This window comes from Apodemus sylvaticus, chromosome 16 (assembly GCF_947179515.1).
Source record: "Apodemus sylvaticus chromosome 16, mApoSyl1.1, whole genome shotgun sequence".
Taxonomy (NCBI): Eukaryota; Metazoa; Chordata; class Mammalia; order Rodentia; family Muridae; genus Apodemus; species Apodemus sylvaticus.
The window spans coordinates 39,122,044-39,141,926 of record NC_067487.1 but is presented as its reverse complement, the minus strand read 5'-3'; the positions used below and the strand labels follow the sequence as shown (position 1 = coordinate 39,141,926).

At 41.4% G+C, this 19,883-nt stretch overlaps 1 protein-coding gene across 1 annotated transcript in view; it reads left to right on the top strand.

The window, feature by feature from the left end:
- The window catches only part of Oxct1 (3-oxoacid CoA-transferase 1), a 130,124-nt gene that overhangs the window by 94,579 nt on the left and 15,662 nt on the right, over positions 1-19,883 (top strand). Inside the window, exon 14 of the mRNA XM_052159503.1 lies at positions 6,767-6,856. Within this exon, the coding sequence (XP_052015463.1) occupies positions 6,767-6,856 (90 nt within the window). The remainder of the gene's footprint in view (positions 1-6,766; positions 6,857-19,883) is intronic.

Here is a 19,883-nt window from a genome sequence, read left to right as displayed (position 1 = left end):
TGGTGGTAAATTATTCTCTGTAACTATCAAGAATATTTTAAAGTTGATATGTGGTTCTTATTCTATAATTCTATCTATTATAATGGAGTTTATTCCTTGGAGTTTGTACTTCTTATAATATATACTTATAATGTAATATAAACTTATAATGGAGTTTATATGTCTGGGGAAAAAGTTTACTCTTTGAATATTTGTGACAAATATTGTGACAAATATAGTGACAGTGTTAAGGCTTAGAATTTGCACTGTTGATCTCTTTCTTTCTTTCCCAGGATCAAAGAGGGGCAACAAGGAACTCTGGGGTATTCAGAGTAAGGGATTCTGTATGCCCAAAGAGGGGAGAGAGCCTAACAGGTCAGGCAGAGGCTAAATTCATGGCCAGAGCCTGAATTACCATGTTTCTTAAGCTCTTTTTCCTTGGTCAACTTGTAAATGATTCTTTCCTCCTTTGAAAAAATAAACAATAAATTCAATATATTTTGGATGTTTTTGAAATAACATGTACTTACAACTGAGCCCTGAGGAGGATATAAGAGTTTATTATATAAGAGTTATTATATATTAATCTCTTATCCGGGCCAAGGAGAGAACCCTTATTTGACTACCATACTGAGATGCTTTGGAACAAAGATTGTAGAAAGGATGCAGAGAGCCCCCACAGGGGCAGGCAGGAGGAACCAGGTAAGGCTTGTGCCATGGAAACTTTTGAATATATCATTCCAAGCAATTGGTGTAACAGACTGTCATGCCTAGAGATACCAGCTCCAAAGGTGCCTCCTCAGACAACTGCTAGGAGGCTCATTGAGTCCAGGTCTCACTGCAGAGACACGGGCTAGGAAGGAACCAGGTTTAAACTCTGAGGACTAAATCCAGAGGAGCCCAGGGCAGGTTATAACTAATGAAACAGGTCCTTGCAAGAACAGGAATAAAAGTGCTTATTAAAACGAAATGTCAAGTTTATTGCATTTTGCTCTTGGAAAGGCCACTCTATGATGGATAACTGATATTTACGAAGCATAAGCTATTTTACCTGCCTAGCAAAAGAGAATATAATTATATTTCCAGTCCCATACTAGTTCATTTACATGATCAATTCACTTGTCCTGGGAAATGGAATTAAATCGATGAAAGGAAAGTTGCCGTCTTTTGGGGGTTTTGAAAACTACGCTTAATGCAAAAAGGAAAGTATTCTGCTGTAACTTTGTTGTAAACTAAGGCAAATTGAAAATCTTCATTGAACATGAAGAAAAATGGTTATAGCCTGTTTTCTTCGTATTTCAACAAATGTTGTCATTTAACCATCTTACATTGCCTCTCTGCTGCTTTAGGGGGGAGCAGGCTAAGGAGAGCCTTCATTCCCTTGAGCATTGTTTAATAATGAGAAAGACAGAAATACAGAGGCTTATATTTGGATTGAGGTGGGTACTTCATGTTCTGGTGTTTAATACTGAGCAGCGAGCGCCAGGTTTATTAATAATTTGCCCCACAGCCGTCCTTTCCTTACACTTGACGTGGGTTCACGTTTCCTACGGTGGCACATGCCGCCACTTAAAAAAAATGCCACGAAATTGTTTCTATATACAACTAAACGGTTTCTCGCTTCATACCAGAATACTGCACAGTAACCATCCAGAAACGATCTGTTGCTATTTATGGCCTAATGAAAAAGATGGTGTCATGAATAATTTTTCAACATGTTTTGTACTTTATTTAAAGCATATTTTGCAGTACCTCCTAAAATATTCAAACTCCTTGTAAAATCATCAAAAATTATAAGATCGTGTGTAGAGCTTGACTTTACTATCTAGTTTTGCTTATAATTTAACATTTGTAGTTTGCGACATTGACAGGCTCAATGTTAACCGTTAATGTTTTACTTTTTAAAAACTTCTAGCATTAGGAAATAGAGACAAAGCAGATGAAATACATCGAAAATGCAGATTTTTTAAATTAAATTCTGCACTCTAGAATTTTATTGAAAACACTAAAGGCCTTGTATTTCTGATTTTTGTCTTGGTACTTGGATAACAGACCCTGAGTGGAGAGTCGTGGACTAAGGATCATAGTTGGAGCATTATCACTGTACAAGTGTTGTGTGATTCTGTTGTATTGGAGAATACCACATTTCTAGCTCATTTTATTGCATTCTTTTGCATGCTTGAGGTTAGGGTCAGCCCTTAAATGAAAAATGATGAGATGGTTATGAGCTGGACATCCAACAATCATCTCCCCATTATGCCTGGGGCATACAGTACAGAGCTACAGTTACGCCATTCAGGAAATATGTGTGCTGATGAGAGTTATGGAGAGGCTACACATGGTGTCAGTCACCCTGCCCAGTGCTCACCGTGCCCAAACCCTCGTCTTCATCCCAGGGCTATTTGTTCTACAAGTGTCATCTTTCTCTCATGATTTATTATTTAAAGGTCTATTTTTAGTTCCTTAGTCTTCTTATTTATTTAGCTTTTTGTTGTCTAGGGTATTGAGTTTTGTGGAGGACGATGAGTATGGAAATGGGAAGCTGTTAAGAACAGATCTGTTAAGGGAAGCTGTTCCCTTAACAGATCTGTTCTATTCACTCTCTCTGTCATTCACGAGAAGCAATAGCGTAGCTTTACAAGTGTCGGATGATGTGCTGGACGTTTGGATAGAGCAGTGAATTATGGCTCCCAGCAGAGTGTCTGGAGGAGTCAACCCCCTCTTGCCTCTGAAGAGCCTTGCTAACTCTCTTCCACTTGCTCCATTATGTGATTAGCTCTCATTCGACACGGAGTTCTCTGCTGTCCATTAATATGTTGAGTCAATACCACATCAGTGAATTGGTTACACTAGCTGCTGTGTCAAATAAGTCTTCCAGCTTAAGCAATCTGGGACCCTAAGCATTTATTTCCCATTGATGTTGAGCAGTGGGGTGTCAGGAGCTCATCCTTCTCCCATCACGTTGCCTTTTCATGCCCGTAGAGTAGAAGGTGGAAGAATACGAAGGATTCATTCAAAACTTGTGATCTAGCACTACAAGTCACAAATCTTACCTCCCCCTTTTCCATTGTCTGGAATCCAGGCCCATTGCTACTCTTAACTGCGGTAGAGCTGGGAAATGAAGTGATTGGGTTTCACACAATGCTGATAAACCGAGTTGAGGGATAAGGATGAGTTTGCCTTCGATAGCACTTGTTTTTCTTCTTGTTCTTGCCAGTCTAGATAGAGCCACTCGTCTTCTTTCAGTAATTGATTCTACTTCAGGAATGTTTGGGAGTTCAGATGAAAGGAAACATCCTATTTGTCTTTTCCAATGTGTGGAGCACCTTCTTAGGGGAACAAAATATCCACAGAAGGAGATACAGAGACAAAGTGTGGAGCAGAGACTGAGGGAAAGACCATCCAGAGACTGCCCCACCTAGGGATCCATCCCATATACAGTTACAAAACCCAGACACTATTGTGGATGCCAATAAGTGCTTGCTGACTAGAGCCAGATATAGCTGTCACCTGGGAGGCCCTGCTAGTGCATGACAAATACAAAGGATGACACTCTCAGCCAGCCATTGAACTGAGCACAGGGTCCCCAGTGGGGGAGGTAGAGAAAGGGCCCAAGGATCTGAAGGGGTTTGCAGTGCCATAGGAGGAACAACAATATGAGCCCCCCCCCCAGTACTCCCAGAGCTCCCAGGGACAAAACCATCAACCAGAGAGTGTTCATGGAGTTACCCATGGCTCCAGCCGCATATGTACCAGAGGACGGCCTTGTTGGACATCAAAGGGAGGAGAGGCCCTTGGTCCTGAAACAGCTCGATGCAGCAGTGTAGGGGAATACCAAGACAGGGAAGTGGGAGAGGGTTGATTGGGGAACAGGGGTAGGGGAGATGGGTTATGGGATATTTGGGGGTGGGAGAACCAGGAAAGGGGAGATCATTTGAAATGTAAATAAAGAATATATCTAATAAAAAAAGAAAAAAATGAGTAGGAGAACCAAATACCTGAAGATTTTATAGTTACTCCTAGAAGCGTGTTGATCTGGGAGCGCCACTCTACTAATTTTGAGTATTGCTTTCTCCAAGTGGGAGTAAGTTTACTGAAATCCCCTCTTGGTAAGATTGCTGTCAACCCTTCCTGCCATCTCTTCTCCAGGCACAGTTACCAGATGCATCCTCGCTGTCCTAGTGCAATGGGAACACGCCTGGGCCGGTTGGGTTGCCTCCCTCATCCAGATATTTGTGGTGTAGGGGAAACGGAGTCAGGAGGAAGGAAGGACAAAGCTCAAAGCCCCAGTAATAGTTACATACTGAATTACACACTGAAAGGACACAGGTGAAGGTCGTATCTTATCTTCATTTTGGTGATAGGAGAAGTGGGTTATGCCACTTTCAGAGAAGAAAAGCTTGCTTTGTATAAGACATATATACATACATATATAATTTATAATATTAATATATGTTTGTATATATGTATATATATACATAGACATGCATGTCTATCTAAACATATATGTCATATCCTATGTATATAAAGAGATCTATCTGTCTATATACATATGACTCATCATTACTGTCCTTTAATTAGACAATGAACATTTCAAAGAAAAGGATCTTATTTTTGAAGATTTCTAGTTTCTAGTGTTGTATCTAGCTTGCAACAATTTGAGTTGACTGAAGATTTATTTTGTAAATTTGATTTATCACACACTTTCACATATTTTCTTGTGTTGAGTTTACCTACCATGGCTTCATGGCAGAGATATATAGTCTTATTTGGGGTTTATAAATACTTCAGATTCAGAGAGGTTTGATATTTGGCAATGTCACACAGAGTTTAACAGTTGTCCAGTCTTGGGCCTTTTTCACCTTTGAAAGCAGGCATTTAGATGTTAAGATGGTGCTGTGAAATCTCTAGCCTGTGCCTTGGGGGCTAGAGGACATCAAATCACTTAACTGAGCTATGAAGACTTCATGTGCAGTGAGTGTATAAAGAGAGGAACCTTTTAAATAGAAGCAAACAGTAGCTTTTCTGCAATTGTTTCGAGTTCTGTTCCCAGGAGGTTCTCTGTAAGTATTTAACTAACTGAAGTGATTTCAGATGTGTACATCGCATAGCAGAGCAAGCTCCTGTAGGAGGCTGTAATAAGTTTCAAACCTGCGCAGCCATTATATCTCAAAGTTTGCCTGTGGTGTATTCCGACCAAGAATTTTTTTCTAATTCAAAGGATTGATAGCACATTGACTTGATTTCTGGTTTCGTTTCTGTCCATGGCTTTCCCGTACTTATGGAGCCATAAAGATATTGGTGTTTTCTACAAAGATCTGATGACCTGATGACCAGCATGTTAGGGTTCCAGCTGACTAAGGCTCATAGCGTTGACGGAGAAGTTGAAATTGCACATTTAAATGGATATTTTGCATTCTTTCAATCCCTGTCTGAATCCAACTGTTCCTGTATGTTCCACACACCTCTCCACTCTACCGTTGCCAGCTGCCGCCCATCTCCTTGGTGGCGCTACAAAGCATCCAGCTCCTTTGTCCTTCCTACACATAGTTCATCTAATTCATGCCTGCATTGTACTGTGTTTACCTCTGAGCTGTCTCTGAGGTCATGGATTTAATGTCTTGTTTTAGATCCACACATACCCTTCTTAATCCCCTCAGATCTCCGAGATGATTGGAAAATATTTAATGACAAAAGATGCCAGAAGATTGAGCTTAAAAACAATGAATGAATGAATGAATGAATGAATCAAATGTTAAGGAAGTTTCTATGTTAGAAGTCATATCTTTTTACTGTGCCTTGGGAGGTTGTATTTCATCATCTTTGGAAACACCTGTGTTTTCCAAAACTCTGTATCCAGGAGAAAGCAGGAGGTTGGAATCTTTGCCTATGCACAGTGCATTGAAGGTAGTTGATAAATGAATAATGAAGGAGTTGGCGGGTGAGTAGGGACAGAGCAGGGAGGGCAGAACACTTCTGAACGCAGCTCCTTGTCTCTGTGATTGCTTGACTGGGCGCGTTTTCCATTTTGTTCTTCCTATTTTCCAAGTGCAAGTTGAAAACTAAGAGCCAGAAAGATAGACAGACAGAACCACCTTCCTTATGAGTCACCGCTAGAGGATTCCTTTAGCGCCTCAGCCTACTCATGTGACTCTGTAGGAAACCAAAAGTGCCTTAGAAAGTGTCTTCAATGGATGAATTGGTAAAAACAGCTACATGTTGGAAAGAAAGAGACGAAGGTCATGGCTGTCAAAGTTTCAATCTGATCTTTTTTTTTATTTTGCACGAATTCAACAAAGGTTCTTATATTAGTTTCTTATTCACTTGTCTTATTACTAATAAGTTGTAAACAAAAATGTATTAGTAATGCTTAGTAAAAATGATATAATAATAATAATCATCCTGGGAGCTGGCGAGATGGCTTAGCAGGTTAAGGGCCTATTGCATAAGCCTTATGAGCTGAGTTTGATTCTAAGAACCAGTGGAAAGGTGGGAGGAGAAACCCAGCTCTACAGGGTTGTCCTATAACTTCCTCACATGTCATGCGTACCTTTGTGTCAGACATATGCACACACACAATATTAGTATAATAATAAATATTTTGAAAAAACAATTATCTTTTAACCATCGGCTAACAGAATAACAGAAGTCTAGGTTACAAAGCTTCAGTATAGAGTAGTGATGGTTTTTCCAGGGGTGGCTTGTGCTGGCAAGTTAACGGTACACTTCCTCTCGGGATTAGAAGTGAACTGTGCATGACTACTCAGTTTCTGTTTCTGTTTTACAGGGGAAAATGGTGAAAGGAATGGGAGGAGCTATGGATTTAGTGTCCAGTTCCAAAACCAAAGTGGTGGTCACCATGGAGCACTCTGCAAAGGTAACGTGGGTTTCCTCACAAATTTGAATCAGTTCACAGTAACGCTGAGCCTCGGTGCACCATGTCACTGAACTGTGTGGTTTTTAGTTTTCTCTGGCTTTCCCTTTATGTTGAAAAGGGGAAGAAGACAGGAAGGTAGCAAGCAGTTCACGGCCTGGCCAGATGCTTGCTCAGTTTTGAGGGAATCCATGTATCAGGGCGTCCTTTGAACAGCTGTGTGCTCACCCCTGGTTAAAGCTTCACTGTCTTTGAAGTCAGTGAACATGTGTTGGTTGTTGATTTGAGATAGTTGTAGTCACCACTCACTGTGGTCATGTGAAAAGCACAATAGGATGTCGGTCTGTAACAGTCGCTATTTTCAAGTAGACAATTCTTTCCAGAACTCACAGCTTCGGTGATAGCACATATCCTTGTTCTGAGAAGCACATTTCTGACAAACTATCAAACAATTATGGGTGCCTCCTAGATACAGGGTGATCATAGCTAGGATTCAGCAATGACACCAAAGTAAGCCAAAATCACTGATCTGATGGAACATTTTCTACAATCTCCCTCCTTTGATCCCGTAATAAAAATAGCTGACATGTACGGCCTGTCAGGCATCTCTGTGTTATGTGTGCATGCCCATAAAGTTGATAATAGGTATCTTATTTTTCACTACATTTCTTTAGCTATCTGTTTACTTACATACATATTTATTGTCTGTGTGTACATGCGTCCACTTGCCACAACATGTGTGTGGAGGTCAGAGGACAACTTACAGGAGTTGGTTTGGGTTCTGGTGATTGTGCTCAGGCTGTGAGCCTTGAAAGCAAGGGTCCTTACCCACTGAGCCAGCCCACTGGCCTCTAATAATATTTCCCCTCACACATTCACTCCTTTAACTTCCCCCTCATAGCAATTTGTGTTTTGCTTCTGGCAGCAGGGCCAAGAGTCACTTTCTTGAGGTCTTATGACTAGCAAATTGAGACTTGTCTTTCCCTGCAAAGTCCAGTCTTCTAACAGATGGAGCTATTAGTACAACTTGCTTACTTCTTATGTCTTTTCTGTCCCGTTGATTTCAGATGATTGGTGAAGTCAGTCTTGGGTGGTCTGTCCCTCACTTGCTCTGGCCTTAGTTTTTCCTTTATGAATCCTGTGAGGCTTACTGATCTGGGTGGAATGGCCTTGTGCCTGCCTGGCTTGATTTAGTGATGCACCAGCCCTTATAAGAACTCTGGGCTAGCTTCGCACTTCCCTTGCTGGCTCTGGGAGTTCTGTTGGTGAAGGGAGCTGTGAATGCTAACTGCCCTAAATATGAATTAGCATAGCTTGTTTAGAAAACAGTGGGAAGTGATCAGCAGAGCATGAACACAGGATAATAGAAGGGGAGGCAGCACAGGTGACTTCTGTGAGATGCCTTGCACAGCATCCAAAATGCTCATCTGGGAGGCAGGAGAGCGCCAAGCCACAAATCAAATCGAAGTCTTCTCTGGAGCAAATCGCATTTGGAGGGAACTCCATCCAACTTCCCTTTGGTTGTTATTGTACTGTTGACACATAGGCAATGGAGTCTGATTTATTCTGGATTATTTTTGCACATTCATTTTCAAAACATTAGGCCTCCCTCTCCCCCCTCTCTCTCCCTCACCAGAGTCTTTTCTTCTCAGCTGGAATTTCTGATAGAGGAAAATAAATGGTGCTTCAAACCTGTAGTGGACTGAATCCCTGTTAAAGCTTGCTGCAGATGTAAGGCCCTCACATGTCTCCCCCTCCCCCTTCTTTTCGCAGTGAGAAATTGGGTTGTTTCACACTAGAATTGGAGGGCTTCCCACGAATACTGTCATTTGAACAAAGCAGAATAAAATCTACTCACAATTAGTTTTTTTTTTTCAAAAACTTGGAGGGAGTGGCTGTTTGTTAGCTTCTCCATTCTATAATCTAGGCTTGTTTGGAACTCGCCCTGGAGGCAAAGCTGGCCTTAAACTCATGGTCATCCTCCTGCCTCAGAGAGTATTGGGACTACAACATTCACAGCTGCAATTAGAATCGATATTAAAGACTCTTCTCATGGAACATTTATATAAGCTCCAAATCCTATCTGGAACAGCATCTGTCCTCATCCTCACGTCTCTCTTATGGTCCTGGGAATGTGACGCTGCTTGGGACTGCTTCTCTGGACTCACTGCCCTGTGTATGTGAGCCTTGCCTTTCTTCCTGCTGGAAAGGGACAGGCAGGAGGTTTCCCATTCCTGATAGCCCTTCTGGTTAGCCACCCATACTTTTGGGGCTGCCTGGGAACTCCTGCCATTTATAGACTCAGGGCACAAAGCTCACAAAGGGATTAAAACAGGAGGTGAGAAATGCAGTCTTGGATTTCTGAGCCTTGCTTTTGTTCCTGCCTGGATCTACCTGCCCACCAGCGTTTCAGGTCTGGCTTTGTGCCTTTGCACTTCCTTACCTACCTGTAGGGTTACAGGCGCATTGGCAGACCTTTAAAACATCTTCTCCCTCCCTCCCTTTTCCCTTCCTCCATCCCTCCTCTCTCTCTCTCTCTCTCTCTCTCTCTCTCTCTCTCTCTCTCTCTCTCTCTCTCTCTCTCTTCTTTCTTTTTCTTTCTTTCTTTCTTTCTTTCTTTCTTTCTTTCTTTCTTTCTTTCTTTCTTTCTTTCCTTCCTTCCTTCCTTCCTTCCTTCCTTCCTTCCTTCCTTCCTTCCTTCCTTCCTTCCTTCCTTCTTTCTTTCTCTTTCTTTCTTTCTTTCTTTCTTTCTTTCTTTCTTTCTTTCTTTCTTTCTTTCTTTCTTTCTTTCTTTCTTTCTTTCTTATTGTTTTAATAAGAACAAAGGCAATTTTGCAAAACAGGCTGCCTGCTGGTACTGCTCCCAAGTAACTCCTTGCCTTCTGGCAACTTCTGGGACCTCCAGCAGGTGCTTGCATCCAACTGGGGTTGAGGTTGGGAAGTAGGAATACAGGCAGGACTGTACAGAGATAGTGCTTTCTTGCTGTCCTTCCTTCAATCTCTCTTCATTTTAGAAAGTATAATATTTTTAAAAAGTTAACTCTTGGACAGTTCCTTACATACATACTTTTCTTCTTTTCATCTTTGACCTATTCTGTTTTCTGCCCTTAAAACTGGAAAGGCAATAAAGAAGAACTTGGGTCCTTAGCAGCTGGACGTGTGCCTAGCATTGCACAGACTTAGTCTCACTTTCTTGGAGGGCCTCTAAGTAAGTTCAGAGTGTAGGCCAGCCACTGTAGGAATGTGGCTGGGCTTGGAGTTTGAGTCCATCCCTGTCAGCCTATGTCTGCCTTACTCTCACAGATGGCCCACATTGACTACCTCTACCCATTTACCCAGATTTGTCCTTTCAGGAACCTTACGTTTCAGAGAGACTCCTTTGTACTCCTTTCCCCAACCGTGACTCCCATTTCTTTGGTGAGAAAGCCATCAGTAAAGGCTTTGAAAGAAAGCAATCTTAGAGTGGGAGCTCTCTCTGTATTTTTATTTCCTCAGATTTTGTTATAATCCTTTCTCCTGGATGCCTAGTAGCCCAGTGGCAGACAGTGTTTTTGAACCTCTTCTCTATGCCGCTGGGCTGGGATCAGTGCTATTTGAACATTTGTGATGTCTCACATGTTTGAGTTATAATTTAAAGATGAATCCAGCTATAGTACTCTGCCCTTCTCTGCTTCGGTTTGTTTTCCAAGGCCTTTAAAACTGGGCTGAGATACATCGCTGCTCAGTCACCTGGGATCCACAGAGGTCCAGTTCCTTTCCTTGTGAGTTCCCCTGAAGCTCCATCTCTAGGCTTCTGAATCTTCTGTACCATTGTGCAGTACTATTTAAAACGCTGTTTTTGTAGCAACCATTGTATTTCACTAGGCGGTTCCAGAAAGCCTTTGTCTCTGGCGAGCTCCAGAATTGTATTGCTAATTCCTTTTAGAGAACTTCTTCCTGGATGTTCCAGAGCTACCTCAACTACGGCATGCTCCCAAATGAAATTACTTACCTCACTTTCACTTCAATGGTCTCAGCTTCTTCCCCCACCAGCTAGAGAAATCTGCTCTCCCCACTTTTCTATCTGAACAGTGCTCATTGTGATGCCCCTCAGCTTGCACCCGATCTCCACAAACGTGGATCTGTGTGCCCTGTAGTTGTCTGCTTCCTCTGCTTTTCCTCTCCTCACTCATATTTAGGTCCCTGCTGCAGTGTCCTGATAGTCTTCCAATTGCCTGAGACCCTCCTTGTGACCAGTTACATGGAGTAAGGCTTACTCTTTAAATCTTGATACAGCCAACACTGCCTGGATTACCTTTGCCTATCCACAGTATGGAATCAGCTCCCCTACCCCAGCCCCAAAGCCATCCTTGTTTCCAGGATGGGATTTCAGTTCTCCTCCTTGGTGTGGCTCCTATCCTTGGGTGACCCTACTCACCCCACCTCATAGGCAAATGGCATAACACCTGATGGGCCAATAGGTGGAGTGTCTGTTATCTTTTATGAATGGCCAAAGGAATGTTCTTTGATATTTTGCCTTAAAATTTGGTAGGAAAACCTTCTGTGGCTGTGTTGGGTCACCTGTGTATGCAAGCATCAAATGTTTAACAAGGACTACTATGTGGTGGGCACTTCTGATAGGGACTGAGGAAAGAAAAACTAAGAGATTTGGTTCTTCAGACACTTCACTCTGCTTATGGTTTATGATAGAAGTCTATCCAACAGATCATACGGCTGAATAGACAGTTCATTTCTGAGAGGTGACAACAAATTTCCCCTGGGATATGTGGAGCATTTTTAGGGACAGCTGATGGCCAGGGCAGAGTTTCTCAGGGACCTTAGTGTTATAATAGATAAGGGATTGGACACTAAGGCAGTATGAGCCCTAGAACAGTGATTGTTGAGGGATTGATTATGTCCTTCTTAGAGAGCAAAGGTGGAAATGTTAGGTGAAAGCAGGCTTTACATACTCTATGTATGTGCATATGTGTGTGTGTATACACATATATGTATATGTGTATATGTATATATGTATATCTACACTTACTTACACACATGCATGTATGTATGCATGAACCCTCAAGCATGTGGCCATGCCATCTCTTTCTTAACCCAGAAACCTTTCAGTAGCTTTCCATATCACTTAGACTCAAGACTGTTCCTCACTGCTGTTTCTAAAGTGCACTCGGAATAGTTTGACTCCATTCCCCTACCATAGCTACCACTCTCTCCCTCACTCCACTCTCACTGGACCTCCCTTCCTGAAAGTCTGAGACATTCCAAGCACAATCCTACATCAAGGTTTCTGTCCTTGATATTCTGCATGTTTTGAATGCTCTCCCCTAGACAACCTGTGTGGCTCACTCTCACACATCACTCAGGCGCAAGGGACCAGAGAAGCTTTCTCTCAGTGCCTTTCTACAGACCCCTTCCCACACCTCTTCATTAGAAGGTGAGAAGCTCCACAAGAGCTCGGACTCTGTGTCTTGAACATGGGGCCAACCGTGCCATTCTCTTAGAGTATAGGAAATATTAGTCAGGCTCAGTGAACTTTGTTGCATTGATTCATAATTCAGAACATGATTCTCTGAGCATATAAAACACTCCTGACCCCTCCCAGGTGTTGATGCTCAATGTTTTTATTTCATCATTGTAGATCTTATTATTTCCATTCTCATAGAATGGAAAACCAAACCTCATAGAAATAAAATCTTCCAGTAAAAATCAAATGGAAAGAGAGTAAGACTAATCCCGGAGTCTGGGTGTTCTTCCTCTAAACTTCCTTTGCCTTTACAAAACTTTCCTGACAGTGCCATCACTGTCAACAGTGGGAACCAAGTGCTTCCTTCTCAGTACTGTTCTCAGGGGTCTATCTGAGGGCCAAGCACTTGAGTTGAACTTAACATTTACTGTAAACAAAGGCAGAACCTCTATTTTTGGGACCACTAAAGAGAGCTCTGTTTCTGAGGAAGTGTTATATTTTCTTTTTAATACAGTGAGAGATTTGGGGTCTGATGGATTAAGGAGAATCATAATTGTGTTGTTATGAAGTTGAGAATAAATCTTTAGGAATGATTTTTCTGATTTAGTCTAATCTATCTGGGAGCATGGGTTTTATAGATATTTTGATGCCAATTTTATCTTCTCTTTCCTTTTTTTTCTGAAAGAGAATTATAAAAATGGACTGAAGCTTATTAGTCTCATTTATTTTAGACCAAGCAGGTTAGTAAAAGCAACAAATGTGAAAGATTTCCGTGGTAATTTTTGGCAACACTGAAAAGTACTGCCAATTAAATAAAGTATACTTTTGTTTTGGATTCATAATTAGTGGTAGTTTCTGCTTCTGTTTTTACCATCCTGCAAAAAGTATCAATTTTTTTCTATACTGACTGTTAATCAGTCTGTATAGTTTGGAAGAAAAATAGTCTTCCTTAAAAAACAAAAATCAAAATTCTGAGGGGCCTGAGGTATGTGTAACTTTGTAGTAAAGTGTACACTTAGCACACACAAGGTCCTGGTACCATCATGATATCAAACTAAGAATACAGACATGTTTACAAGTGTTCACCCTTTTATTTCTTCCTTATGATAGAAATCCTTGAGAAAAAAATGATCCTTGAGTGTGGACATGACACAATCTAACATCCAGTAAAAGCTTTAAAATATGTCTTATGGGCTATAATTAAGCTAATAATTTTAAACTAAGTGTGGGTTATATAAGTTGCCAATGAAATGATATATTTTTTAAAAGGAAGACAAAAAGTTAAACTAAGAAAAACTAAGCTATCACTCTTTTGTTTTTGTGAGAAGAAAAGATTTCCTATGTATCCCTGGGTTCTGGTTTACAAACAAGAAAGATGGCAAGATTCAGCCTTTACTGAGAGCATGAAAGCCTGGCTTACATGATGACCCTGTTGAAGAGATAGGGCCTCAAAACCCTGAAGCTTCTTCACAGAGAACTTTGGCACACCCATTGTCCTAGTTGGCTACTCTTCCCTTGAGAGTATACCTGTGATTACTAACTCCTACTTTATCCACATATAAAGATCACTCGTAATTGTTGTAGAACTATTTAATCCCAATCTGGGGTTTCTACCCCACCTTTGACCATTTAGTTCCTGGGTAAAAGACGCACACACACACACCCTTTATCTTTATAATATGCCTTAAACAGCTGTAGTGCTGGGCAGATATCTACCTTCTAGACTATTGAGTCTATTTCCCAACAAATACTCCCATTATATAATTTGCTGTGTTCCATCTGGGCTGCTCGTAATGCCAAATGGCCAACCCATTTGGCTATTGTTTCATGACTCATCTGACCCATGGCGCCATACTCCTTTTTTTTTTTTAAGATTTATTATATGTATGCACTCTGTAGCTGTCTCAGACACACCAGAAGAGGGTGTCAGATCTCATTACAAATGGTTGTGAGTCACCATGTGGTTGCTGGGATTTGAAGATTTGAACTCGGGACCTTTGGAAAAGCAGTCGGTGCCCTTGAGCCATCACTCCAGCCCCTTTAAAAAAAAAGATTTATTTATTTATCATATCTAAGTACACTGTAGCTGTCTTCAGATACCCCAAAAGAGGCTGTCCTTTCTCATTAAAGATGGTTGTGAGCCACCATGTGGTTTCTGGGATTTGAACTCAGGAGCTTTGGAAGAGCAGTTAGTGCTTATAACCGCTGAGCCATCTCTCCAGTCCCAGTACTTTACTCCTTAATGCCAAGCACTGTCTATCTCAACTCTGCCCAGCTATAGGCTGCAGACATCTTTATTTACCAATCAGAAATAACTTCTGGGCAAGGTCATATAGTGTCACTTGGATCTACATGCAGACTATCAGCTATGGGGTAACTAGGTCTTGGGGGCCCTGCACTTAGTTATCATTGCACTTAGTTATGTGTTGTCATTACAACACATAGAAACAGATTAAACCTCAACAATTCCCCTTTTTAGTCCAATAAAAGGCTCCCTTTCTCTCAGATACAAATTGAATACAATTATAACAATTATGAAAATTATTAAATATGATGTACATTTATAATGTCCAGTCCATTATATTTGGCAGTTTAAAGTTTTTTATCATCTATCCTATCTTCGTGGGTTAGGATTTTGTATTTAAATCATTCATTATTTTTTAGGCCTAGAAAATCTTGAATCCTCCACAACTTAAGTTTAATTGTGAGTCTTCAACCTCATCAGAGATTTGAGAAGCAATAAAATATTATTTGAGTATGCAGGAAGCACAGGGTCACAGCTTCCAAAAATCATAGAAATTAAAAAGATAGCTTACTGCCTGGACAGTACCCAATATTCCTTATAACATTGGATTCTCTATCCTCAGTCTTCTGATCCAGAACATCTGACAGACTTTAAAGAAGCAGGAATTACGAAGGACTATTTTACTCTGTCTTGGCAGAGCTTAGCAGTTGCCTATCCTGCATCTATTTGTCCTATTTGCACAATATTCTGCTGCAAATAATGTTGGGGCTTCTTTTCCTTAGTGGCTAGTTTTCCACAATTGAAGCAACTCCACATGGAGGTTATCTTCTTTAACATGGACCAGGGGTATTGTCAAGAATAACTCTGTCTTATAGTCAAAAGATCTTTTAATAATGAGATGATTTTGAATGCCATAATCTGTGGATTCCTGATGCTTTTGAAGACCATCTATTTATAGCATATTTGAACGAGCAAACATTGTCTGTATCCAGCTACCTATTATTTGTACAACCCAGGATATAAATTTTTGTGAAATCCAGAGTACAATCTAACATGACTATGAGTTTGATTGATTGACTGTTAATGTGCATTACTTAATTATCTGAAACAGTTTGTCATAGCAGCTATTAAAAGGGTCAGGATTAAACCTTGTATTTTTAAGTGAGTTGCATAGGCATAGGAAAGTGACAAAATTCAGAAATTGAAAAATGTCTCTATGCACACAGATGGTCCCCACCAGTGCCCTGTGAGAACTGAGTAGGTACCCAGAAAGGCTAAAATGTCCCATGAGGATAAACTCAGTGGGAGCAAGCTCACCCTTGCCTGGTACTCTATGCACCTGATTTTCTTTGTTTAGCCAATCCATGTTTGTTATGCCTCACCTCAGTCATCATAGTAACATGACAGTCATGTAATTGGTAACAAGCACAGCATTCCACAATGCAGCGTACACATATGTAGAAAATAGTTCACTTGTTTTCACCATTATGGTGAGGCGTGGTCAGGGAGAAGGCACTGGGCACGCAGACAAGCAGGCTTCTGTGATGCTGTGTTGAGGTTAAAGAGAGACTTGATATTGGCTTCCTTGTACCAAAGATTAAATATTCTCCTACAGAGTTCAGCATCTGGTAGCTTATAACAAGCTTTGGTGATTAGGAAGGGGCCCGTGGAAGAGGCAGAAACCCATTTTATTCTTCCTTTTGATGTTCTGTGTTCTGCACTGCCAGCCTGATGTGTCTTTGCTCTTTGCCTTTGCCCTCTTCCCTCCACCCCTATGCCCTCTCCCCTCCCCCCGCCCAATCTTGTGATCTCCTTTCAAGTCCTTCTATTAGATGAACTTCTGTTGAGCTCAGAGATACTTCAATATGGAAGTGTGTTTCTGAGAGCTAGAAAGATGTCCCAGGCAGCCCACAGGTACTTACTTAGTCACATGGTATTTTATAGCTTCAGCTCTGTCAGAGTTCTCTGAACCACACTGCAATATCCAAAAGCATATTGGCTATTGTGGTGCACTCAGTGTTCTTCTCATTCCTGCAGATGCAGAGATGAATGCTCTCAACTGCGAGCAAGCTCAGAGACTGTTAGGAATCGATAGGAGACGAACATGGATAGTGGGGGAAGGAAGAACAGAGCCTCAAAGAGGGCTCTGGGGATGCCCTTGGGACACTAGAGTGGACACTATGTAAGGTATATTGGAGAGGCTATTCTGACGACTAGAAAGGGCATGGCCATTTGACTCTGTGGTGATGAGATGTGATTTGGTGCATTTTCCCAGTTCCTGGTGACATGGGAATGTTCAATTTCTAGAACATTCTGTTGTGTGCAAAAAAAATGAGCTGGTTATATGAGATTAAGTTCATTTTAATGCCCTGAAATGTACTGCTATGGTAGCAAGAGATATTATCATTTAACCAGAGTTGTTCACTACTGAAAAATGTAGTTCTACAATTACATGTAGAAATCTAAAGAATTAAAGAACTCTCAAGGAAGCAAATTCTAGAAAGTTCTGCGGCACAACTCATTGAAGAACAAAATTGTGAAGTATCTCAGTTCTTGAAGGGGAGAAAGATGTCAGGAAACAGATGGAAGCAATGGGGTTTAGGGTCAGGCAAGGTTATGATGATATTGAGATAGCATTCCACTCGGTCCTCCCTCCCACAGTTCTCATCCCATTCCTCTTCCTCCTTGCCTCCGAGAGGACGCCCTGCCACCAGGTCAACCCTTTCCCTGGAGCCTCAAGTCTCTAGAGGATTAAGTGCATCCTTTCCCACTGAGGCTAGACCAGGCAGACCTCTGCTATTTCTGTGCCAGGGGCCTCTGACTAGCGCCATGTATGCTCCTGGTTGGTCACTCAGTCTCTGGGAGCTCCCTGGGGTCTGGGTTAGTTGAGGCTGCTGCTCTGCCAATGCAGTCACTCTGCCCTTCAGCTTCTTTAATCCTTCTCCTGATCCCACTTCAGTTCCATGGTTGGGTGTAAGTATCTGCTTCTGTCTCAGTCAGCTGCTGTGAGGACCTCTCAGTGGACAGCCATGCCAGGCTCCTGTTTGTAAGCACACCATAGCATCAGTAATAGTGTCAGACCTTCGTACCCTCCCCCCCAACCATGAGAGTCATTGGATCGTATTTCCTTCAGTCTCTTTTCCATTTTGACCCTGCAGTTCATTTAGATAGGAACATTCTAGGTCAGAAATTTTAACTGTGTGTTAGTAATCTAGTCCCTCTTCTTGAGGCCTTGTCCAACTATTGGAGGTAAACTTCCCTAATGTTGGGCAGTTTGACTACGGTCACTCCTAGTGAGTTTTGAGAGTCTCTCACCTCCCATCTCCCAGGTCTCTGGTACTTTCTAGAGAGTTCCCCCTCCAGGCTGCTTGTTTCCATCCATTCATTTTGCTCTCTGTGCTTCTCTCCTGACACCCGCCCCCCAACTGACCCTGCTTCCCCTGCTTTTGTGTTTTAAACATCAGTTGAACCCCTCCTTGTTCAGTTCACCTTCAGTGTCTCCTAGCAGATCAAGGCAACAGAGGATTACAACCCAGAGAATTTAAAGGTTCAAATAAATGCCTCCAGGTCTCCATTAAATGAGAGTACTAGTCTTCGGACTCCTGCAGTGTGTTTGATGCAGCCATACTGTACCGACAGTCTTTATTAGAATTTATTTTTAAATGTTCAATTTCAGCAATTGCTCCTGCTGTGTGGATCACTGACGTATGCAGCTGTCACACTGTACAGTGAGGCTCGGGTCAGCGTGCTTGGGAAAGCGCTAACTCGGGAGTCAGTCACGTTTGTCTGGAGAGCCAACCTGTTGTTGCACTGTAGTAGTGACATTTAGCGTCTGTGTGCATGCTATTTTTGCTCTCTCCTTGGTCCCTGCTATGTCTCGGAGCTAAATGTGAATGGAATCATTTAGCTCCATTGTTCTAACTGTACAAATACACCATGTGCTGGTTTCCTAGGTGAGCCTTATGGTTTGTCTCCAAATATGTACTGTGTTTTCATTAGTTTTGTGGTTCTGAGAAAATTAATTTAGCCCATTTTTTTGCTTATTTCATTGTCAGACTTCATGTAGGGACTTAGAAGCTCATAAAGAATTTATTGGTAAGGTTTTGTGTGTCAACTTGACACAAGCTGGAGTTATCACATAGAAAGGAGCCTCCCTTGAGGAAATGCATCCATGAGATCCAGCTATAAGACATTTTCTCAATTAGTGGTCAAGGGTAGGAGTCTCATTGTGGGCTGGTAGTCCTGAGTTCTGTAAGAAAGCAAGCTGAGCAAGCCAGGGGATGCAAGCCAGTAAGCAGTACCCCTCCATGCCCTCTGTATCAGCCCCTGCCTCCAAGTTCCTGACCTGTGTGAGTTCCTGTCCTGACTCCCCTTGGCGATGCACAGCAATATGAACGTGTAAGCTGAATAAATCCTTTCCTCTGCTTTTTGGTCATGATGCTTTGTGCAGGAATACAAACCCTGACTAAGACAGTAGGTTACATGAATTTTAATTATAGGTGGGATAAACAACAGCAGTTAACAGTTATTCACACAAAGTGTTGGATGCTGTTTTTAATTTAAATCTAATAATACCTACCATAAAGTGAGATAGGCAAGAAAAGTATGAACACACCAGCCTCACACAGATAATGTGAGAAGGACCAGCTTTTGTGCAAAAGTTCCTTGGAGAGACATCGACACCTTTCCTACCTATATCATATTATTAACGCAGAAAATGGTTTTTAAAAGGACTGTGTTGGTAGGGCTCCATTAATGCTGTCGGGTGACATTCATCATTCCTTCTAAAATGGGGTTGCTTGTTCATTAAAATCCACATGGCTGCCTTCACGCCCAATGCAGCTCTTTTTCAAATAATGAGAACAAAGTGAGAGCTTCCTGTGGGAAGTGTTCCTCAGAGGCCTACAGACTCTTCACTCTGTTAGAAGTCAGACTTGGAATTCATTGTGACATGTCTTATTTGAGCTATATTAAATGTAAGAGAGCCTGACAGCTATAGAAGCTCAATGTTCATCATTAATTTCTGCTGTTAAATTTAGCTTCCATGACATGCAGAATTTGAAATCTCACAAGGAGGGTGACATTAGACAAAAAGAGAAGAGATTTTTTATTCTATATCTACAACTTTTCTTATAGAGCAAGATAGAAACAACTTGTTTTTGAAGGTGTAATATCTAGCAACTTAACATGTAGTCAACACTAGTTTGAGCTAAGGTAATAGTTTGTCTTTTAAAAAACAACCCATCCAAGATTTATGATAATCTTCCATTTCATTTCTATTCACATTCATTCTTTCATTCATTCATTCATTTATTCATATATCT